General features: G+C 35.4%; 2 protein-coding genes across 2 annotated transcripts in view; both read left to right on the top strand.

Moving 5' to 3' along the window:
* LOC111051144 overlaps positions 1 to 25,379 on the top strand; it is a 502,268-nt gene that overhangs the window by 451,606 nt on the left and 25,283 nt on the right. Inside the window, exons 18-23 of the mRNA XM_039438199.1 lie at positions 4,807 to 4,989; positions 5,553 to 5,810; positions 8,254 to 8,424; positions 10,731 to 10,917; positions 12,515 to 12,909; positions 14,009 to 14,185. Of these exons, the coding sequence (XP_039294133.1) occupies positions 4,807 to 4,989; positions 5,553 to 5,810; positions 8,254 to 8,424; positions 10,731 to 10,917; positions 12,515 to 12,909; positions 14,009 to 14,185 (1,371 nt within the window). The remainder of the gene's footprint in view (positions 1 to 4,806; positions 4,990 to 5,552; positions 5,811 to 8,253; positions 8,425 to 10,730; positions 10,918 to 12,514; positions 12,910 to 14,008; positions 14,186 to 25,379) is intronic.
* Positions 72 to 1,907, top strand: LOC111055048 (serine/threonine-protein phosphatase alpha-3 isoform-like). Its single transcript, XM_022342213.2, has one exon. It carries the CDS (start codon positions 912 to 914, stop codon positions 1,845 to 1,847), a length of 936 nt encoding a protein of 311 aa, XP_022197905.1. The 5' UTR covers positions 72 to 911; the 3' UTR covers positions 1,848 to 1,907.

A 25,379-nucleotide genomic window follows, 5' to 3' on the forward strand; every position in this document is an offset into this window, starting at 1 on the left:
GCGTAAGTTGAAAGAAGCCACATGAGCAGCAAACTACCGCTGATATTTACTGCACAAATCCAGGGCAGTTTACTGCTGTGTGGCACTAACCAGAAGTTGATCGTATTTATTTATTTTAACAGCTGTGTTGAAAGATTTTAAAAACGTTTCTATCATAACTGTTTTTGGTAACAAGAAAGTTCGTAGTGGAGATTCATCAATTCTGAAGCATTTTTTACTAAATTCGCAGTTTTTTACACATCACTATCATGTATTAAATATCAAATTGAAAAGACAAACAATTTCATCGTTTAGTGAACAAAAGACAAAACATAATTATTTGTGAAAAGTTTGGGATTTATATTGGGTTATGCAAGATACTCAATCATGTGATCAACGAGAGGAAGAATCGTCAATTGTTTTGTAAGCCATAATATATTTTAAAACTAGATTCGGTTTACCGATAAAAAATATCTCTTGTGCCCACAACAATAATACAACTATTTTTTAAAAAGAAAAAAGTACCTATGAGAATAAGAGCCATTGATTGAAAACCTCTGATGTAAGTTGAAACAACAAAAATTTTCTAAGAGCAGTAAGTTTGAAATTTAGTCTTTGAGTATACAATATTAACAACATTTGATCAGAATTCAAGAAACAAATGTTATTTGATTGAAAAAAAGCATTTTTCAGAGACACAAGTTTGAAAAATCAAGTTTTTTAATTTTCATTTCTTCATTTCTTCAATCTTTAAAAGGCCTTAACTTTCCAATTTGATCAAGAGGTGTTGACTGATAATTTTTCCTTATCAATCGAATATTTAAAGAAGCAGATCAAATTTATTTGATTATTCAATCTTGAACCCTTTGTGTAAATTTGAAGAATCTGAGGATTAGTTCAAGAGGTAGAATTTGAGAACATAAGAAACTAAGATGGCGGATGAAAAACTCAACGTTGACAACATCATCTCCCGGCTTCTGGAAGTGAAGGGTGCCAAGAGCCAAAAATCAGTTATGTTGACGGAAAATGAAGTCCGGTCACTTTGCCTGAAGTCTCGTGAGATCTACCTGTCTCAACCAATGCTCCTGGAGCTAGAATCACCCCTAAAGGTGGTTGGAGATATTCATGGACAGTACTACGACCTTCTGAGATGGTTTGACTCCGCTGGGTATCCCCCAGACTCTAACTACCTGTTCCTGGGCGATTATGTGGATCGTGGCAAGCATAGTCTGGAGACCATTTGTTTGATGATGGCGTATAAGATTAAACATCCGGAGAACTTCTTCATGTTGCGTGGGAACCATGAATGTGCCTCGATTAATAGAATCTACGGGTTCTATGATGACTGCAAGAGGCGATACAGCATCAAACTTTGGAAGACCTTTACAGATGTGTTCAATTGTTTCCCGGTGGCTGCAGTTATCGAGGAGAAGATCTTTTGTTGTCATGGTGGTATCAGTCCAGACCTGCGCAATTTCGATCAAATCAGGGAGATTGAGAGACCAGTTGATGTGCCGGACAAAGGGTTGATCTGCGATCTGCTGTGGGCCGATCCAGACAAGGAGACGGTCGGTTGGGCGCAGAACCAGAGGGGCGTGTCCTACACGTTTGGAGCCGAGGTGGTCAACAAGTTCCTCCAGGACCACGACCTTGATCTCATCTGTCGCGCCCACCAAGTGGTCGAGGACGGCTACGAGTTCTTCGCCAAACGACAGGTGGTCACAATCTTTTCGGCTCCAAATTACTGCGGAGAATTCGACAATTCGGGAGGAATGATGGTCGTTGACGAGAACCTGATGTGCTCGTTCAAAATTCTGAAGCCGAAAATCTCGTCTGGTGCCCAGAAATCTAAGTGGAGTCGGGTCTAGTAAATTAATGTTTTTACAAAAAATTTCAAACTTTTATACAAATTAAACATCTATTCTGGATTTGGAATATTCTTATTTATTCAATCGTACATTTTAAATGACAATATCAGAATAGCGGAACGAGATAAAAAGCGCTAGCCCAAAACTCTTGTTTCTAGATTTTTACCATTGTTCAAAGTAGGCTGGGGTTGAGTTCAGCATCACACCCATTTTCACTGCAAAAGTAAATAACTGATTCTAAATTTTGATAAAACAATGGCAAAACCAAGAACTCGAACACTTGGACAAATTACAGAATGTTGATTGATATTTTGAAAATTTAGTTTATTTTGAATTACATTGGGCTAAAGGTGCGTACAGATATACGCGCCGCGAACATGAGCAATTCACTTTTAATCAGTTGACTATATATGTATTTTTACAAAAACGGTATAAGATATAGATATAAAAAGCTTGGCACCAGCTGATTAAAAGTGAATTGCTCACGTTCGCGGCGCGTAAACTGTACGCACCTTTATATGAATTCTAAATATTGAAGTAACTACAAGTAAAATTTTTATAAGTGATGTAATTCTTCTAGTGGATTTCCAAGAATAGAAAGAGATATAAATTGAACGAAAGCCTAGTAAACTTCCTCTTGAATATACGATTTAGGACCGAATTCACCAAAAAGAAAACTTGGTTTGAGCGCCAGTTGATTCTAAATGAAAAAAAACATATTACAAAACCAATTCAAAATCATCTGACTTAGAACCAACTGCCGCTTAAACCTAGTTTTCGTTTTTTGGCGAATTTGGGCCTTAAACTATTCATTGCTGGATCAATAAATATAAATATTGAAATAAATGTTCTATAATCATCCCACTTGATAAATGCTTTTAAAACTTTCTAACTAGAGGCCTCATTATTTCACAATGTACCCATATATTTGCATTGGGACCTCCGATTGGACGAGTTTGTACTTTTTGCATTCACCGAGTTTATAAACAGAAACTTCTCTCTGGTGTGAGACGCTGAATTAATGTTAATGTTTTCTTGTTAGTTGCCGAATCTCTTAAACTTTGTGGAAAACTTTTCGTTGAGCAGTGAACGTGCAGATGATCACGAGAAACTTAACTTATGCACATTACAGAAACGAATACACTTCCACCTTGACTCGACTCGATGAATTAATGAAGCCTTCTCGAGTAATCTCAATGTCTTGTTGAAAACTCACTCTTTCCTACAGAAAGGAACCACGTCTTTTCATTAGTGAAAGTCTCACTGCCTGAGTTTCCCTATTCAATCTGTTAACGCGTGCTCAGTCTAGCTTGCTTGTTCTTCAATTAAGTTGATCATTTTGAGATGAATTAAGGTTTCCCTAAACTCTTCCTCTTTGGTGAATATTAACATTTCATTATTTCCACTTTTATTCACTCTAATCAGAGTTTGGAGATTTCTTGCTGTAAAAAGCCCCCTCCTCCAAATTACAGCTTACTTTGCTCTCAATGAAAACAACTTGAAAAATATTGTTCAATTTTCCAACTAGAAACCTCACTGTGCCCATATTATTTTGAGGTGAATTCTCACCTGAGTCACGAGCTTGTTGTGAAGGTAGATTAGTCTATGAGAAATCTCATAAGTCCTCACACTCCATTACATTACCGAGAGATTCCTTGCAAATCTCCAATAGCAAAAGACTTGCTAAACTATACTTTGTGTATACTATACTTTGGAGTGATCCGTGGTCTAGTGGATAGAGTGCTTGTGTAGCAGCATAGAGATCCCGGGTTCAAACCCTATCAATACCAAAAGTTTTTTAACCAGATCACTTCCGTGTTATCGGATGGGCACGTTTAATTGTCGGTCCCGGCTGAAGTATGACAGTCGTAAGGCCCATTGACGGCTTAAATTATATATTCTCCCCACCAACAAAAGCCAAAGAATTTACTTTACTTTTACTATACTTTGTTTTATCATACCTACTCGTAGAAAACAGTAATCAGGTAGCAACAATATGATAAGTCCCTGCACTGTCTGAGAGAGGAGACATATATATTATAAAGGAGACATATATTATATAGTTCACAGATGATCGTTAGGACATGTCAGAGGCCCTGAAATTGATTATGTGCGACCTGAAAACTCTGACACCAGTCCTGAGCCAGCCAGGTCACTTGATATCATCATGTACTATTTTAATTTAAAGAATAAGACGTTGATGTTGTCAATACCGTTGATTGGTTCATCAACGGAACATACCGTTGATGTTGTCAACGTCTTATTCTTTCAATTATGGAGAAATACCACAGCATCTCATACCTTACAATCAAATTGTACTATATTTTAGTTGATCATGAAGGCAAAATTTTAAATTTATTCGTCAATTATGTAACACCGTTGTAATTTTTAAAATTGATCTGAAAAAAGTGATACACAAAAGCTATTCCATTCTTTACATCTCTTTTTCCGAGATATTTGTACTCCTATCGATTATCATCATGAAGTGAATTAACTGGATCCATAAAGTAGGAGTAATTTTCGTTAATCCAATAATGTTCCCCAAACCATTTAACTCATCTCTTGTCATCGTCATTCTGTTGTTTATATTCCTTATGAATGTTGAAAACAAATATATTTAAGTTTAGTTGAGTTAAGAATAGATGATTGTTGGATAATTATTATCTCAGTCTCTGTCAAATTCTCGTCATTATTCTTCAAATTAGTCTACGATTTGTTATCAATTTATTATACAATTTACTCAAATTTGTCTATTTTCCATTTATTGTAGGAACGATTTGTAATCAATAAAATAACTCAATTTTGTCTACTTATTTATTATTCTTACAAGAAAGCGCTGACCGAGAAAGAAAAACTAAGGATACTCCTTGTACTATTTCTCTCCCAAACCTAGATAACATATTAAGAGTCAGAAATAGGGTTATGATTCATTTTTGTGTCTACTTTTCATTTGTTGTAGGATCACAAGCTGAAGCACATGGCAGATCTACAGCAGAGTGTCGTCTCAGATCCTGAAACAAAGCAGCAGATCAACAATCAAATTGTTCAGTGGGAGGAGAATCTCGAGAGATTGCATTGCGAGCAGTTCCGACTACGTTGTTACATGGCTAGCTTACAGAATGGCGAGCTGCCTAATCCAAAGGTTAGTTATGATGGGATAGTTATAATGTAAGATAATCCAAAGATTATTTAATTGATCATTATCTATAAAACAATCCAATTAATTAACTATCGATGAATTCTGGACTCTGAAAGAACTCTGAAAGCTGGACTCTATTTATATTTTTGTGTTTAGATGTTAGCCGACTGGTTCTAGCGTACTACATCTTTTCTTGGCATCCTTTGTTCTTGCTCTACCAATAAATAACTTTACTATAGTTACGGTACCTAATAAAACGTTTGATTGATGAATAACAAAGGATCAATTAAATAGGCTACCCTACTAGATATTATATCACTTATCAATCAGGATGATTCAATAATTCACTTATTTATCTTTTCATTCATTCACTGTTTACACACTGATTCCTTCCATTCACTGTTAGCACTCTGATTCCTTTACTGATAGCACACTGATTCATTGTCATGTTTTTCACACTGACTCATTCATCATTCCTTTACTGTTTGCTCACATATCCATTGTCCTGTTTTGCACACTGATTCCTTCTCTGTTTGCACACTGATCCGCTGTTCCGTTTCACACAGAGCCTGCTGACACACGTGTCTCGTACGACGAAGAACACGCTGAACAAGCTGGGAGTGTTCACGGTGTCGTCGTTCCACGCGTTCATCTGCGCACGCTCGCCGTCGCTGCTCAACAACCTGCTGGCCGGCCGTGGAGCCACCAAGCGGCGGCCACCCATGCTGTCGCGGTCCAACTCGGCGTCGTCCCGCCGATCGCTGCAGATGTCCAGTCGCGATGACGCCGAGAAACTCGTCAAGGTGTCCGTGCCCGAGAATCAGGTAGGCCTAATAGCTGGATTCCCAGATATCAATATCATTGATCAATTCAAACATTCAAAGTTGATGTAATATAGTTGATAATAAGAATAAGAAAGATAATAAGAATACTTTTATCCCATTAAAGCAATAACAATGCAATAGGGAACGTCAATAAAAATATAACCAGTCGATAAACGACATTGAGGGCTGGTTTCCGAGCCCTTAGTCATACATGACATAAGAATTGGAAAAGTTCATAACTCAAGGTTCTTCTCAAACGGACTAATAAATGATATCAATATTATTGAAATAACTCTAAATTTGAATTTTTTAAGGCTCATTTTTTTGTTCTTTGTAAAGGTTAAGGGCCGGTTTCCGAGCTCGGGATTTAGCCAAGTTTTGGACTTTGAACAGCTGGGGTCAGAAAATTGGCTTTCCGAAACGGGGCGTAGTCGCACTTTTTATCATGAACTTCATTGTCTTATTTCTATAATGGAAACCTTTTTCCTTGACGAAATTAAACATTTGACATTACTAATTTTTTTCTATTTATTGTACAAAATACTAATCATAATATAATTATGACATTGAAGGAAAAACTAGGCTGAGCCTGTACTATTTCTCTTTTCAAAAATTCTGATAAGAAGTTAATGTTGTTTAAGTTTAAGTTTGAGGTTATGATATCACACACTACTTCGTCACTTGATTTCTGGTCCAGGAATAATGATTTGAAGATTTTGAGTTTTGAAGGATGCCATAATACTTTGAATGAATCACATAATTAGAATAAGAGAATAAGAATGTTTATTTCGCCAAATTTTTACATAATAGTTACAAAACATGAATGATTTGGCACAGCCAGCAAAGTTAAACTTGTGCGCTAGCTGTGAGTTCTTAAAGCAAACAGTACGAAGTAGCCTATAGCAATACTGAAAAATGGAAAAAATGGAAATTTATCGCAATGAATAAAAAACTTAAGAAATGTTGCACTTATTTGAAAAAATTGAATACAAAATCACAAACCTACCCACTATTAGTAAGTTAATAATTCAAAATAGCTGTAACTTTTCACTATTCTCTCTCTATTTTATGTTGTGTTCAATTTTCTATTTTTTCGAAATTCAATTACGTGGACTGCGACTTGGCCCCGTTCCGGAGAGCCAATTTTCTGACTCCAGCTGTTCAAAGTCTAGAACTTAGCTAAATCCCGAACTTTGAAACCGGCCATTAACCTTTACAAAAAAAAACAAAATAACGAGCATCACAAAATTCAAAGTTAGAGTTTTTCCAATAATATTGTTATCATTTATTAGTCCGTTTGAGAATACCTTTGAGCTATGAACTTTTTCAATTCTTGTGACATGACCTTCGGAAATCTTAGTTCTATAGTGTGGTCCACATTATAATGGCAGTGTACGATTGACAATACAGTTGCTGTCCTTTTCTATCATGCAACAAAACAGATAGGACTATCCCTCTCTTGCTTTGCAATGTTGTCTATTTGCCAGAATATTTTATATTTACTTTTGACAGTGACTGTACAAAACTGAACAAACCTTATTCTCAGCCGCCATTTTTTCTTCATTCTATCAAAATACTTGAGTACACAAGTCGTGTAATTGATTTAAAATGTATTTTTGAAACAATGAAATAATTTTTAAACATTACCGTATGAGAAACAAATTGAAATACCTGAAATGACATTTTAAAAGTTGATAACTAACCATCCTAGACTTCATCCATGCTTCAGTTAGACCTACTCATACCGGTATAAATAATATTGAAAAGTTATTTCAGAATTAATCCATTGAAATTGCTTATATTTAAAAAGGATCTCTATTTTTTTACTATTTTAAAAATAAATCTGAATAGAATACCTACCAAATAACTCAATTTCTGTTGTTTTGAAATTCATATCGGTGTATCACAGCTTTTTAAATTAGCCGCCATTCCAGGTTTGTATAAAAATAAAAATCTTATCTCAGTCATGAAAGCAAATTTTTGAATCAAATTATGAAAAAATATATTTTCTTGATCAATTTGACATTGAATTGATCATTTTATTAAGGGAATGATAATTATTATTAGATAAATTTAATGGGATGAATTGAGTAACATCTGTGTACAGTCAGTGGCAAAATGGAGAGACTTGACAACGATATTCTCCTATCTTTCTTCACTGCCATTATAACGTGGACCTCACTATAGAGAAAATTGTTAAAATTTTATTGTGATTGAAATTGTGATCCCAATTGCCCCATGCGATGGAGTAATTGGGATTGGGATCACGGCTGTAAAACTTTTCTGAGCACTTCTAGTAGAATTTCGATTTCATTTATGAATTCTACGCCAGAAATGAACTTGAAAGGCACCACACTCTCAAATTTCATGTTGCCGCCATTTAGCCTTTGAATGGATGGATTCTTTCATCATCATCTATAATTTTTACTTTTTTTCGTTGCAGTTTGTGAACGTTTACCTACGAGACGCGATGTCTGTGGAAGAGTTCCTAGCCAGTGCTTGCAGTCGCAAGAACCTGAATCCGATGGAGCATTTTGTGAGAGTGAAAAAGCGACGAGACATGGAAGATCACAACTATTTTGTGCCTCACCGTTCAGATCTCATAGAAACATATGTGAGTATTTAATAGTTTCAGTTATTTGAGGATAATGACCTTCCATTTTCAATGACAAAGCTGTTGAAACAATTGATTATTATTCAAATATTGACACATAATTAGAATTATCTGACACTAACGAAAGAATTGGAGGATAATTTTCATCATTCTTCAACCTGATTAAAAGGAATGAAAATTGATTTTCAAAGAATAAAAATACTTATTCAACTATGCTAAATATCAACCTGGCTGCAAGTAGGCCTACATTTTCATGTTGAGCTCATCAGTTCCTATATAACGGACCTGCTCGTAGAAAAGTAGGTTGGTTACCGGCATTTTTAAGTAGGAACTACTGTCCATCGCTCGTAACTTGGCTTCTGAGGTCTGAGGCGTAGGGGGGAAATGAACGAGTAGTGCCATGTTGTTGACGACTCGGTAGTGTGACTACAAACCGTGCTCACTCATAAAGCTATTCACCATTCAGCTTTCAGTTTTGTTTCCGCAGCTGACCGGAGTAAACGTCGAAATGTTGTGTTATATTTTCATTAAGTTAGTAGCCGTTTTAAAATAGTTATAGCGATTTATTAAATTAGTTTTAAAATAGTTATATTGATTTTGTGGAATAGCCTTAGAATCCGTAGAACTAGCATTTTCACAATGTCACAGACTGGGGAAACTTCTAATTGTTACGACATGGATGTACATTTTAATTTATTTTTACTAAAATATAATTATTATGTTGGATGAACAATATTGAAAACCAATAGAGAGTAACGTAACCACTACCCCCGTTATATTGTCATAAAATCTTCCCTTTTAGTACATCTTATAATAAGTCTAAGCGAAGTGATATTCAGAAAAAACAATGATTTTTTAGTTTCAAAGTTGAATTCTGAGTTGAAAGTTGAACTTGAATCTTAAACTCTATTACTTTATGTAACGACTAAAAACGTTAGGATGTAATTTTACTTATAGATCGCTGGTTAAATTACAAATTTGGTGGGATGGAAATTGCTCAATTACATTTGGCGAAGGCAAATAGACCGCAGCGTTTGTGTACTCGCTACCTGGCTCTCCAGTGCCATATGTCATGCCTAAAACTAGATCGACTGCATTCCTTCCAGAGGCCAAGTTACGAGCGGTGGACAGTAGACGAATTGAGACCCTCCCAAACAAGATTCGGCGATCTTTTCTTAGTGGAAATTTCTATACCCATAGTTTACCAACTACAGCATTCATTTTTTTCTAGGCTCAGGTCCGGTAGTATGAAGTTCTAGCTATAGTGAGGTCCGCGTTATAATGGCAGTGGATAAAGATAGAAGAATAGCGATGCCGATTCTCTGCATTAAATTATTATATTTCTACACTGTCAAAAACATAATTGGCATCGTTGTAGACTTAGAAAAGGATAGTACCACCGGCTTTGTCAAATGATAGACAAGGATAGCAAAACCTAAGTTGATGAAATACTGTCATTATAACGTGGACCTCACTATAGTAGGACTACTACCTAGCTTCTAGGTAATAGGAAGTTCTGAGCTCATTCAGAGTCCAATAAGACTTAGAAAATACATCAATTTATTCCTTTTCATCATCTGTGAAGCTTGAATCTTATTATTACTTTATGTAACGACTAAAAACGTTAGGATGTAATTTTACTTATAGATCGCTGGTTAAATTACAAATTTGGTGGGATGGAAATTGCTCAATTACATTTGGCGAAGGCAAATAGACCGCAGCGTTTGTGTACTCGCTACCTGGCTCTCCAGTGCCATATGTCATGCCTAAAACTAGATCGACTGCATTCCTTCCAGAGGCCAAGTTACGAGCGGTGGACAGTAGACGAATTGAGACCCTCCCAAACAACATTCGGTGATTTTCTCTTAGTGGAAATTCCTATACCCAAAGTCTACCAACTACAGCATTCATTTTTTTCTAGGCTCAGGTCCGGTAGTGTGAAGTTCTAGCTATAGTGAGGTCCGCGTTATAATGGCAGTGGATAAAGATAGAAGAATAGCGATGCCGATTCTCTGCATTAAATTATTATATTTCTACACTGTCAAAAACATAATTGGCATCGTTGTAGACTTAGAAAAGGATAGTACCACCGGCTTTGTCAAATGATAGACAAGGATAGCAAAACCTAAGTTGATCAAATACTGTCATTATAACGTGGACCTCACTATAGTAGGACTACTACCTATCTTCTAGGTAATAGGAAGTTCTGAGCTCATTCAGAGTCCCAATAAGACTTAGAAAATACATCAATTCATTCCTTTTCATCATCTGTGAAGCTTGAATCTTATTATTTCTTGATGTTTCAGTTGCATACGCATGAAATAGTGGAGGTGTGCGCGAAGATCTTGTACCAAGTGGAGCTGCAGCGAACCACCCTGGAGCACATGTGGGGCTTTTCGGTGGAGGCCGAGTTGATTGAGAATGCTGACCGCCAGGATGAGCTGTGCTGCTACGTCAGTCGGGTCGAGGACAAGAGTGTCGCCATGCATAACGGTTAGTGTAAACCTTCAATAACAATGTTCCTCTCATTTCTAACAATCTAAGTTTGACTTTTGTATTGTGAAAAAATCTATGATTATCATTTTATTTTATAACACTCACCCTACTACTAAATACGGTAGGTCTAAATGCAAAGTTTTAATTACCGCAACACTTTTGAGAGCTAGGGTTAAATTGATGAATTTATTTATTTATTCATTTATTACAATTTATTTGCGTAAAGCCACACATTTTTGAGCAAGGCTCAAGTGGCATGCAACATTTCAAGTTCAGGATCGGGATCCTGAGAATGCGTTGCAGCACTCCTCTATTGTATAGGGATATGCCTCTACCAATGTCCTGGTTATCTGGAATAATTGATTATCCGGTTTATCAGTTATCTTTACAATGTCATTCATGTATTTCATTTACACAATTACAACATCAAATTTATGATTGTAAGGGAATCAACAGGATAAACCCAAAACTGTTTATCTCCCTAATTTTGATAATGGACTAGTCTAAATGAGGTTATGTGAACACTTCTTATAATAAACACATCAATGCATAGGCATAATGTAGGTCATGCATCAATTTGTTGTCCGAATAATCGATGCTCAGCCTAGTTTTTCCTGTAATGACAAAACTGTATTATGATTATAGTGTTTTATACAATAAATGAATGCTCTATTTTAATAATATACAATACATCGCCCCATTGAATGTGGTTCTCAGATCTCAGTGCTCATTGTCGGATGGCTCGTGTTTTTTTTTTTGACTAAAAATTGTTAAATGCAATGAAAACAAACCACAAAGTAGAATGCGGTGTTGTATTTTCTACTTGGATAGTTTAATTATTAACATTAATCTTGATTCATCAAAGTTTTATTGATGATTGAAAATTGAAGTCAAACCTTAATTTGTTGTCTTCGTTCTATTCACTAAAACTTTTTGTGTTAGAGTCTCCGTTAAAGTCTCCGTTTTAGTCTTTTTCATTCAATATTCACTAAAACTTTATGGTACAGTTTTATTGATTTGTTGAAAACTAATCAACTAACCTGTTGTCTTTCATACTTGAAAAGGTCCCTTTACATCGCTTCATTCATCCTGACCCAAAGGTTTATGGATGATTGAGAACAAACCCAAAAAATATACCATTTTCTATCCTTGAATAGCTTTATCCATGTCACAGTCCTTTTACCGACTTCGAGTGTTATTAATCCCGTTTATTCATTGATAGGGGGAACCTCATCTTAGTTAATTCATGTTTGAAACTTCCTTTGACACGTTTTGCCATTTTCTATATGATGATTTGATATTATGATGTCATCTATCGTTGAATAACTGGTATGCGCACAGGCATTTTTTGCCCATGCAGACCATTTCCTAAAGATTTACTTGGCTTAGTGTATTCATGAGGTTGTTTTTATTCTTTGTTGCTGTTTTATATTGAAAATGAGTACATAATATTTTTACTCTGTAAATTGTATTTTTTTTATGTAAAATCTGAAATGTCTGTCAACTTCATCTACATAAAACTTCATCTACCGACTCAAAGTTTTATTGATAGGGGGAACCACGTAGTTAATTCGTGCTTGTAAATTTGTTGCAGGAATCATAAAAGGCGACGAGATAATGGTGATCAACGGTGCGATAGTGAGTGACCTGGACATGATGTACCTGGAGTCGGTGCTGCAGGAAGAACTGTCTCTATGCATGATGATGCGTTCCTCCCGCACCGAGCCTCCCGACCTGGCGCCGGGCATCCTCCGGTCGACTGACATCGAGATTGAAAGCCTCGTGTGTCCGCCGCCACCCTCCGAACCACCCGTCATCTCCGAGGAGATGATCTCGGGCCTGATTGTGCCGGCACCCGGCTGGAGCAAGGACATGTACTCGCCCGAGACGGAGAGCTCACCCGCCCCGCCCGCCTCCGAGGCCACCAGCAAGCAGGCGTCGCGTGCCAACTCCTTCGAAATTGAGAACTTGCTCAAGACCGCCGAACAGGTCAATCACCACTTGATATTCTCAAAATTCTTCTTTCTTTACTAGTATATAAATCAAAACTCGGGGAGGAACAGATTTTGTCTGCTGGTCCTCCTCGAATTATTCCAATGAATAATAATTGTTTATCTTGAATTCTTTCTTTCTTCTCTTTATTGATTCATACAATAAGTACTCCATCAAAATTATAGGGAGGGAAAAATAAGGTAACCTTATGCTATTTCTCTCCCAAATTTAGATACGGTTACACATAGTCCAAAATAAGCTAAGTCTTGTAGTTGTTCACTGAATCAATTAATAGTAAAAGGCAGATTCCACTTATCAGTATTATTGAACGTGTCTGGTACAGTGAGAATATTATCGTCATAAGTTGTTAAGTTTCAATGAGATTTTTAGGACTAGCCTATATACAAAGTGTCACACGAAGAGGTTTACACGTTTCATTTTATATAACGTGCCCATTCATGCACCGAACGTTTTCAAATTTCACACAGTTTACAAAGTAGGTTTTAAAAATATTCTGGGAAAATTTCAGCTCCCTAATTTTCGTATGAACAAAATGGCGGCATATTGAAAATTTTACCAATTCGCTTCCTGGAAAAACTACTGCCGCCATTTTTTTTCTACGAATGTTAGGGAGCTGAAATTTTCTCAGAATATGTTTATATTTTTAGAATTTACTTTGTAAACTGTGTGAAATTTAAAAAAGTTCGGTGCATGAATGGGCACGTAATATAAAATTTAACGTGTGAACCTCTTCGTGAGACACCGTGTACTTGAATAACGGTCGCCGAGCTGAGTAAGAATAATCCCATTAAAGCTGATGAGAATGATATTTCCACTGTTTCCGGTCACTGACTCTGATACTGATATGTAGTTCTGTTCGATTAGGTTTTAAATCTAAAATGAAAGGTGCGGGAGGTTAGATTTCGACTTTTAAATTGAAATATATGAATATTATTTGAAATGTGTTGATAGTTTTATATAATGAGCGCAAATAACGGAAAGTTGAGATACTATCACTTATGTATGACATCCTAATTTATGCATGTTATTGTAATAATTGAGTTAAAATGGAATTGCTTGTATTGTGTTGTTGTAGGTGACTGGTTTCTGTCGGTCGCCGCAGGAGACTCGTAAGTCGTCGCCGACGGGCAGCGTGGTGAGCCGTGGCGAGTGCTCACAGGCTCTGCTCACTCCAAGCAGGCAGCTCACTGACGCCGAAAAACTGCGCAAGGTCATCCTGGAGCTCATCGACACTGAACGCACCTATGTCAAGGTCTGTACATTCACCTAATAATTGCTACCTACTAACAATCCATTAAAAACAACCAACGACTTGGAGGGATATGCCGATCAGAGAAATGGAAGGAGCCAATTACAGTGATGAATAGAGTAATAATAATAATAATGTCTCTGGTCGAGGGTACAACACGACCAGAGGAGTTTATTCAAATTATAGTCATGATTACAAAAAGCATATAAGGTACAATTATTTACAAAGTATTAATACAATTGGTTGATTATTTGCTGATCTTAGAAAATGTGGCCCCCACTATATATGAATATGTGTCGGGATGCCACTAATTTTGCTAAATTTATCCACTAATTTTGAGTCATAGAAAGGAGCACAGTTGCCAAGTTGTCGATCAGACTCAGTCGATGCAGTGCCAACCAACGACTTGGAGGGATATGCCGATCAGAGAAATGGAAGGAGCCAATTACAGTGATGAATAGTCATAGAAAGGAGCACAGTTGCCAAGTTGTCGATCAGACTCAGTCGATGCAGTGCTCCAGAGAGGATCGTGAGCTGTTAAATGATGAACAAGACCTAGCAATACATTGTCATTTGTGATAAAGAATCAATAAAGAATCAATCAATAATGATTACAGAACGCTGTCTGCTGTCATAGAAAGGAGCACAGTTGCCAAGTTGTCGATCAGACTCAGTCGTTGCAGTGCGTTCATAGAGGATCATGAGCTTTTAAATACTCACTGAAGATTACAGAACGCTGTCCGCTTTAGTACGGTAACATCGCCGCCGCTATACCCCCACTTTGCTCCACATATTATTCCTCCAAGTCAGAGGTTGTTTTAAATAGATTGAAGAAATGAGAAGTCAGTAATCTGATGCTCAATTGTAGAATTTTTTACAAGGAGTAAATTGCAAGGGAAATTAGAATAGAATGTGCTAGAATATATTCATTTCATAAGGTGCATTGATGAATTGTTTATAACTTCACAAAGATAAATAGGATAAATATTGAAAAAACATAGCATCTAGGTGTATTGGTAAATTGTACATAACTTCACAAAAAGAAATAGTGGGAAAAACAACTAGGCTACACTCATAAATGCATGTATTTGTATTCATTTCCATCTGTATATTGACTTTTCTTGCTCTGATCTTTATATCTTGGAAATAATGTGAGTAATGGATATTGATTAGCGAATGAAAATAAAGATTTTTGAATTATCTATTTATAATGAAGAAAATCTCCAATTTATTACATATAATATTCATCACATCCGCTATTACTCCAATAAATTCATAACGAGCTTTAACTTGAACTCTTTCCCACTGTCGGTCTTTGTTTAGAGTGGGTTTCGAACTCCCTCACTCTATACGGTATTTTGCCCGGCGCCAATCAATTACTATGAATTGATAAAATTAATTACTTTACTGTAACTTCACTCACTGTGTGGATACTTATATTTCACTCACTGAACTAATAATAGTATTGAAGAAAAAGATAAAGATAGATAGATCAGGGTCGTGTGTAAGGGAATGTACGAAGTGAAAGGCAAAACAAAGGTTAATTATGAATTTATTATTGAACTTTAAATTTATATGAATTTATAAAAAATTGATCAAAAATATAGTAATGATTAGATATAAATACAAGATGATTAAGTTTTTGAAAGTACAACAGTTCAAGTTTAATTTTAAACAACAAAATTTAACAAACAGTTCTTATTACTTTTATCAGGTTACTTGAAAAATAAGATATAAAATCAAAGTATTGAACAACTCTAGTTAAAAATATGATTATAGTCAAAAATAAGAGAATTGATAAATTTTAATGAATGAATATGATTAGGGGAGCCTTGCTTTAAAAAACTATTATTTGTGCTTAGAAGAAAATTTCAACTGTAAGCTTCAAGAAGTTAATTAAAACTGTATCTACAGATTTGTATTTAGAAGAGCTAAATAATTAAATTTGCTGTTTACTTTGATGCTATGTAATTTGATATAGTTATTTGGGCTTTTTAGGGTGGGGTGGTGTGGATTTTAAATGAGAAAAATTGAAAATTCTAAATACAATCTTTACCTGGCTCAGTCAATTCCCTATAGGATAATTGAAGTCTGAAACCAAAAACTCACTCCTACACTGAACACTGTCCAAAATCCAAGAGACTCACAGCAACTAACAGCAACTCAACTGCCACTAACTGCCACTCAAATGCCACTAACTTGCAAGGCATGGTCTGCCTGTTTATATACTAGAACCACGATTTTCCACCCCTCATCACCCTTCGCCCTCTAGCTCCGCCTACCCTCAAACTCATCAGCTAATATTCTGCTTACAAATTGAATTCAAATATCAATTTGAATTCACTATAATGTTTATTATGTTAAATCATTTTAAACTATGGCTCCCCTTCATTATTAAAACAAATGATATCATATATTTTATCAATATTTAAACTCTGAAGTTTGGATACTGACAATTGAATGCATTGATTTGATTAATACAGTAATCAATCTTATAAATCTAATATGGCAAATACTTCAATAATAAATACATGAAATGAACAAAATACAATGTCATACAGTACATCATTACAATTGAGTTGAATAAATCAAATTAATAAGATACCAATTAATTACTACTTAATTAATTAAGCAGGTTTCTTATACTCATTGTCAACCTGTTTCAATCAAATATACCTAATTTATTCTATTTACAAATTTGTCCTTAGCCTATGAATTCGGATTCAACTAACTTAATTAGCTTATAATAATTATTAAATTATAATTTATTGTACAACATTATTTGTTGAATACTTTATACATATAGCCTAATCTACTTCATGACCTAATTTATAAATACATTTACTCATATATCATGTTTATCGTTTTATGTGATCACCATTCAAATAACTGATCATCAAATAATTGCTTCAATAATATTCATATGCTGACCACGTGGTAAAATTGTAGCATATGCTAACCACGTGGTTACATTGTGAACTAACTCACATATCTATATTTACTTCTCTCCTAACTATATATCTATATCGCTATTCACAATCTTCATTCACCTGCCATCAACTTATGCTATAGATATATACAAGGGTTGACACAAAGCACAGTGGGCCATGTGGTTTCTATTGTAAACGTGTCTGTGACTGACGTTAGGAATGCTGTTAGCAAATTTCTATGAAAGAATGATTTTGTCTCAAACTACTTTGAAAAGAATAATAACCCAGCGTCTGTCTAGGTAAGCTATTCAAATGCATTCTCAATAGTTTCGAGAAACGGTTCTTTTTATTATTCTAGCTCTTCGAGCGTTCATATTCTTAAATACAATATGTTCAGAGCACGTGTTGCAACAAATAACATATATCTACAATTTTTAAATTTTAGGAGAGCACATGGTCGCCATTTGTGGCTCAAAACCCCCCTCTCAAGAGCAAATACTAAATGAAACATGAGTTTAGTCTTTGCGATATTAACACTAAAAGGATGGTTATTAAGAGTAAACTACGTGATGAAATTAATGTTCTCACACTTCAGACACCACAACATGAGTTCATATGGACGGTCTAGAAGTTTGAAGATCACTGTAGTTCTCCATCGCTGTACAACCGGATCATTGGATGCTGCATGTTACGTGGAATTCTGACTGGCCGTTAGCCTAGTGACTCTCGTAAGCTGATGATGTCAACTTAGTCAGCTGCTCCATTCATCTCCAATTCCCTATCTATTTACAATCTCTTCATAGACTATATTAGCATTTAGATTTACTCCTTCTAAGGGCTACTCAATCCACCCTTATCGTGAGCTTCACTAAATGCTAGTCTACACGTTCTCCTGTCGCCTTTTTATATGCCTTCATTCTCTCTATATTGTACACACCAACTAGTTTATCGTCCATAGAGTTAATTACGTAGCAGTTGTCGCTCTTCTTCTTTGAAACTTGATACGGTCCTTCATATTTTAGACACAGTTTCGAAATTATTTTGTCCTCCTTATTTGAGTGGATATTCTTCTTAATAAGAACTAAATCTCCTTCCTTATATTGAATAGGAGATTTTATATCCTTGTCATGTCTCCTTTTCCTTCTTTCAGCCATTTCTTCCAATCTGCTTCGTATTCTAATCGTTCTTTGATTTTCTGATAGCATTTCTCTATCATCCAAAGGATAAACGATTAATTGTTCAAGCGGCTGTTCTGGTTTTCTTCCTAACATTGCTTCAATTGGTGTCATCCCAATACTCTCATGATATGTACTGTTCATCACTTCTTCTACTTTTATTATATTATCTGACCACTTGGAATGCTTTTTATGACACAGAATTCGAAGTTGTGTCACCATATCTTTCAGACTCCTCTCACTCAAATTGCTCTGAGGGTGGTACACAGATGTCAAACGATTTTTAATGTCCAATCGGGTCATCTCACTTATCCAGGTGTTACTGACAAAGTATGTTCCATGATCGGTGATAAGAAATTCCGGTTTCCCTATTTCATCTATATACTGTTTTACTTTGTTCAAAAGTTGTTTTGCCGTGGATCTTCGTACTGCATACAATTTCGTGTATTTGGTAAATGCATCATGCATGATGAAAATGTATTCATTGCCGAATCTCGACTTTGGTAGCGGTCCACATACATCTGCGAATACCTGGTGTAGTTTCCTCTCTGGAAGAATGCATTTCATAAGTCCAGCTTGCTTTTTATTCGATGGTTTCGCTTTCTGACACAGGTCACAGGAAGAAACTAAGTCGAAAATTTTTCTATACATCTGCTTGAAATAACACGTTTCTCGAAGTGCATGATAAATTTTGTTTATGCCTGAATGTCCTAATATTTTGTGATATTCTAGGATCAGATCTTTTTCCAATGATGCAGGAATACATAATTTCCAACTTTCCTGTTTATCATCCTTTCTGCTAAATAGAATGTCATTTTTTATTATGTGAAAACGTTTTGCTACTTCCTTCCCTTGTTCTAAACATTCAATAATATTTTTACATGCTGCGTCATTCATTTGGAAATCTTTTATTCTCTTCAATTTCTTTCTCAGTTCTGAGTCTTCAATCTTTATGAGGTACACTTCAAATGCTCGATCTTCTAACATCTGCTCTGCTACTTCTTCATTCTCTCTAGATAAACAGTCAGCTACCTTATTCTCCGTTCCTTTCACAAATTCCCACTGAATATTATAGGGAGCTAATATAAGCGACCAACGAGTTAGTCTCCCTGTTGGTAATTTACATGACCTGAGAAATGTAATTGCCTTGTGATCAGTGCGTACAATCAATTCATTCCCCAGTATATACTCTCTGAATTTAATACAGGAAAACACCACGCTGTATAACTCCTTTTCTGTTGTACTGTAGTTTATCTCCTGTTGATTTAGAGTTTTACTGGCAAAACTGATAACAACTTCATCTCCATCTTTGTTTATCTGTGATAAAACACCAGCGACTGCAAATCCACTTGCATCACACGTAATTATAAACTTTGAATTGAAATCAGGGTGCTTCAACACGACACTTTCTAGAAATTTCACCTTGATTTTTTGAAAAGCTTCATCTTCCTCTTTTTCCCATCTCCACTTATTCTTACTGCTCAAATTATGCTTGAATGGAACAGTTAATTCAGCATAATTTCTTTGAAATCTTCTGTAAAAATTTGCCATTCCAAGAAAAGACTGCAGTTCTTTTTTATTCTTTGGAGTTTTGAAAGATATGATAGCGCGTGTTCTCTCCTCATTCATCCTAATTCCATCTTTAGAAATAATATGTCCCAGAAACAATACTTCTTTCTTTAGAATGTTTGATTTTTCTAGATTGATTGTAACTCCATATTCATTTAGCTTCTTAAATACTCGATCTAATATATACAAATGTTCTTGGTAGGTGTCTGTTATTATCAATAAGTCGTCAACGTAAATAATCACTTTGTCTGCGAACTCTTCCCCCAAAACATGATGCATAGCTCTCACAAGCGCCGACGTACTAACACACAAACCAAACGGAACTCGTTCAAAACAATACACTTGACCCTCGAAGCGAAATGCTGTCAGTTTCTTCGACTCTTCTGTCAATTTTACCTGCCAGAAAGAACTTTTTAAATCGATGCTGGTGAAGTACTGTCTATGATGAAAACGTTGTAAAATATTATCGATGGTTTGTGGGGTTACGTGATCTTTTAACAAAGCATTATTTAGTCCTCGTGCATCAATGCAAACTCTTATTGAATTGTCCTTCTTCTGCACAATAACGAGAGGGTTTATGAATTGAGATGAACACTGTCGAATTACTCCTTGCTCTTCCATTTTTTGTATCTCTTCTTTAACTGCTTTTCTTTTCGCTTGTGGTACGGGGTAAGCCTTACAAACAAATGGTTCATTATTCTTCAATTTGAGATCATATTCGAAGTTTTTTATGCAACCTAATTCTTCTCTAAACAGGGTGCGATGTTTTTCTAAAATTTCAAAAAGATTAGTAGCATTGATTTCCGGATGATTCTCTTTTATTTGTCCAGCTATTTCGTCCATGAAAACATTCCATTTCTCTCCTTCTCGTGTACCCATTTCCAGTTGACAATTTGCTACCAGCTTTCTCTCTTCATCGTTCAACCCTTCTCCTTTCACTGTCACCCATTCATTGTCAATACAAAGCCGTATCTCTCCTTCTCCCACGTTAATAATTCCTCTATAGGCCTTTAGTGTGTCCATTCCTACAATAATATCTATATTAAGCATATCTACCACTAAGAACGTTGTGGGCATTAACCTATTTTGTACATGAATGTCAATCATCACTTGTTTTAAAATACGTTTTGCACGAACTCCCGTTACACCAAATATACTGAGTCCCGCAGCAGGTAGATGCCTAACCTTCCCTATGGCCCTTTCGATTTCATCCAACTTCCCCTTTGTCATGACTGAAACTGCTGCACCGGTATCTACAACCACTTTCACTTTCTTATTTCCTATATTTACAAACATTGTTAACGCTCTGTTATAGTCCTCTATTGATTCATTGCTTGGCCTGTCTTCTTCTAATAATTCTTCTTCCATGTCAATATTATTCCTTAAACCTACGCTGTTTATTCCTAATCTATTATTTACAGTTGTCTTCTTATTTGTGTCGTTACTGCGTTGCCCTAGATGATTTGTAACACACAGTGATCGGGCCTCACTCTGCGTGTTGTTTAGTTTTTTGGATTCTCTTGCTGTTTTTCTCCTTTCTCTCCTGCTGGACTCTGCTGACTGCGTGGCTGATTCACGTCTCTCCTCCTCCAATTCACATTTGGTGACGAATTGGTGTTCTGCCAATTAGCATTCTGGTCGCTATTCCATTTTCCATCTCGAATGAATCCTCCTCTTCCCTTATTGCCGTTGAAAGTCAGATTGTTGTCCCGACGCTGCTGTCCGTTACCAATCTCCTGCTCTCTCCTTTGCATTTGCGGACTTTTTCTCTCTTCTCTTTTTACCCATACATTCTTCTCTTTTTGTTCTTGCTTCTCCCTTAATTCATTTTTCTCAACATCGATATTCTGCAAGCTCCATTCTTCCAATAGTTTTTCCATCTCGGGCACTGTCTTAACATTCCTATTGAATCTAGCTGTTTCCAGTCCAGTTCCATAGTGTTTGACTAGTTTTATTATGATTTCTTCATCCGAGAGTGCCGGTGTCAAATTCCTTGCAATGAGCATCTGCTTTATGAAGTACTCACTTGCGTTTAACTTCCTCCCTCTAATAAATTTTCCGGTTCTCAATCTCTCTCGCACTGAATCTTGAATGAGTTGGCTCCAGAATTTATTAGTGAAACGCTCCTCAAATTGTTCTAGAGAGTCAATGCTAGCCTGAATAATCATCCACCATGCTGAGTGTTGACTATCAAATGACTTTTCAATGATGCTTGATTGCTCACTCCAGTTACTTTTCCCACTACGCCGCAAATATTCTTTCAACTTAATCAAAAATTGCATAGGATTCTCCAGATATTTCTCAAATTTTGGCACTTCATCCAATCCCCTACAGCTGGTGTTGACGATAATCGGTTGTGTCCTGGCCTTCTCGAATTCCGTTTTCATCCTCTCCTTCTCTCTGTAAAATTCCGCGAGCTGCTCCTCAAATTTTTTAAAGGCTGCATTATCCATTCCACCTGATTTCTCTGATAGCTCCTTTCTCACCGATGCGATCTCTGTTGAAAGTCTCTTATCTATTCTCTCGACGTTTTTCTCAACTGCTGTTATTTTCATTGCTATCTCACCACAAATCTCTTTAGTTTTTTCCTCCATTTTCTTCTCAAATCTTCTCTCCAGCTGTTCTACATTGCTACTTAACTTTTCTAACTTTTCGTTCATTTCTTTCTTATTCTCTTCCAATTTCTTACTGTTTTCTTCCAATTTCTTACTGTTTTCTTCGAAACTGGCACCCATATCTTCCCTCATACTTGTTAATAAGTTGAAAATCTTGTCCATTTCGTTCCCTGATAGTCCTACTTTACTCCTTTTTCCACTCGGAATTTGCTCTTGGTCGTCATGAGAGTCACCAGGTTGATTTACCATGTCAGAATTCGGTAACATCTCCGGTGAATATTGCTCCTGACTCTCAATGGTGTTGTCTGTGCTGCCCTCACTGCTTTCGAAATTTGTTGTGGTGCTCTCATTTGTTGCCATTGTGTCTGATTGAAGTGTGTTCACAACCCTATTTCTAAGAAAATATCCTGACATAGGTAACCTATACTACGAACCTATTACTAATCCTACTTATCACGAAGCTCATACATGACCCAAATAATGTTCATACAGAAGATTAAAATACTGTTTAATAAACTACACCCACAAATAAATAATTAAAATTTAACTTTCTATGATGCTTGACTGGATAAAATAATATACAAAAGATATAAATGATACTATACTCAGGGCTTCCTATTCTCTATTTCTATACCCAATTCTACTAATATAACCCAAAATTATATTCACAAAAATAATATGATGAATGATTGATTAAACCCAAATAACAGACTTTTAAAATAAAGCTACCCAAAGTAATATTGAATGAGAATAAATAATATCAACTTTCCTATAACCAATATAAAAATCTACATATAGTTGAGCGCACCAAATACGAATTCAAAAATTGATATACAAAATAATCAAGTGAATAGGTTAAACACTGAGAATTTGAAGAATTTAAATGGATAACTTTCCTACCTGGCAATACTAATAATAATAATTATCACACTTCTGTAGCACACTCAATAAGAATTTCACACAAATGGAGGTGATTATATATACCAATTCACTATTATGCACTTTCACTTGATACACTTCAGCAGATTAACTTAGAATCTGGCCCCTAGTTGCGGCGACATTTTGAACTCTTTCCCACTTCGGTCTTTGTTTAGAGTGGGTTTCGAACTCCCTCACTCTATACGGTATTTTGCCCGGCGCCAATCAATTACTATGAATTGATAAAATAATTACTTTACTGTAACTTCACTCACTGTGTGGATACTTATATTTCACTCACTGAACTAATAATAGTATTGAAGAAAAAGATAAAGATAGATAGATCAGGGTCGTGTTTAAGGGAATGTACGAAGTGAAAGGCAAAACAAAGGTTAATTATGAATTTATTATTGAACTTTAAATTTATATGAATTTATAAAAAATTGATCAAAAATATAGTAATGATTAGATATAAATACAAGATGATTAAGTTTTTGAAAGTACAACAGTTCAAGTTTAATTTTAAACAACAAAATTTAACAAACAGTTCTTATTACTTTTATCAGGTTACTTGAAAAATAAGATATAAAATCAAAGTATTGAACAACTCTAGTTAAAAATATGATTATAGTCAAAAATAAGAGAATTGATAAATTTTAATGAATGAATATGATTAGGGGAGCCTTGCTTTAAAAAACTATTATTTGTGCTTAGAAGAAAATTTCAACTGTAAGCTTCAAGAAATTAATTAAGATTGTGTCTTTAGATATGAATTTAAAGAGAAGTAATAATTAAGTTTGCTCTTTACTATAATGCTATGAAATTTGATATACTTATTTGGGCTTTTTAGGGTGGGGTGGTGTGGATTTTAAATGAGAAAAATTGAAAATTCTAAATAAAATCTTTACCTGGCTCAGTCAATTCCCTATAGGATAATTGAAGTCTGAGACCAAAAACTCACTCCTACAACTAACAGCAACTCACTGCAACTCAACTGCCACTAACTGCCACTAACTGCCACTCAAATGCCACTAACTTGCAAGACAGGGTCTGCCTGCATATATACTAGCACCACGATTTTCCACCCCTCATCACCCTTCGCCCTCTAGCTCCGCCTACACTCAAACTCTTCAGCTAATATTCTGCTTACAAATTGAATTCAAATATCAATTTGAATTCACTATAATGTTTATTATGTTAAATCATTTTAAACTATGGCTCCCCTTCATTATTAAAACAAATGATATCATATATTTTATCAATATTTAAACTCTGAAGTTTGGATACTGACAATTGAATGCATTGATTTGATTAATACAGTAATCAATCTTATAAATCTAATATAGCAAATACTTCAATAATAAATACATGAAATGAACAAAATACAATGTCATACAGTAATCATTACAATCGAGTTGAATAAATCAAATTAATGAGATACCAATTAATTACTAATCAATTAATTAAGCAGGTTTCTTATACTCATTGTCAACCTGTTTCAATCAAATATACCTAATTTATTCTATTTACAAATTTGTCCTTAGCCTATGAATTCGGATTCAACTAACTTAATTAGCTTATAATAATTATTGAATTATAATTTATTGTACAACATTATTTGTTGAATACTTTATACATATAGCCTAATCTACTTCATGACCTAATTTATAAATACATTTACTCATATATCATGTTTATCGTTTTATGTGATCACCATTCAAATAATTGATCATCAAATAATTGCTTCAATAATATTCATATGCTAACCACGTGGTAAAATTGTAGCATATGCTAACCACGTGGTTACATTGTGAACTAACTCACATATCTATATTTACTTCTCTCCTAACTATATATCTATATCGCTATTCACAATTTTCATTCACCTGCCATCAACTTATGCTATAGATATATACAAGGGTTGACACAAAGCACAGTGGGCCATGTGGTTTCTATTGTAAACGTGTCTGTGACTGACGTTAGGAATGCT

The sequence above is a fragment of the Nilaparvata lugens genome, chromosome 11, assembly GCF_014356525.2.
Source record: "Nilaparvata lugens isolate BPH chromosome 11, ASM1435652v1, whole genome shotgun sequence".
Classification (NCBI taxonomy): domain Eukaryota; kingdom Metazoa; phylum Arthropoda; class Insecta; order Hemiptera; family Delphacidae; genus Nilaparvata; species Nilaparvata lugens.

Excerpts from the sequence above, each read along its gene's own strand:
- LOC111055048 (XM_022342213.2), top strand. The coding sequence starts at position 912 with ATGGCGGATGAAAAACTCAACGTTGACAACATCATCTCCCGGCTTCTG.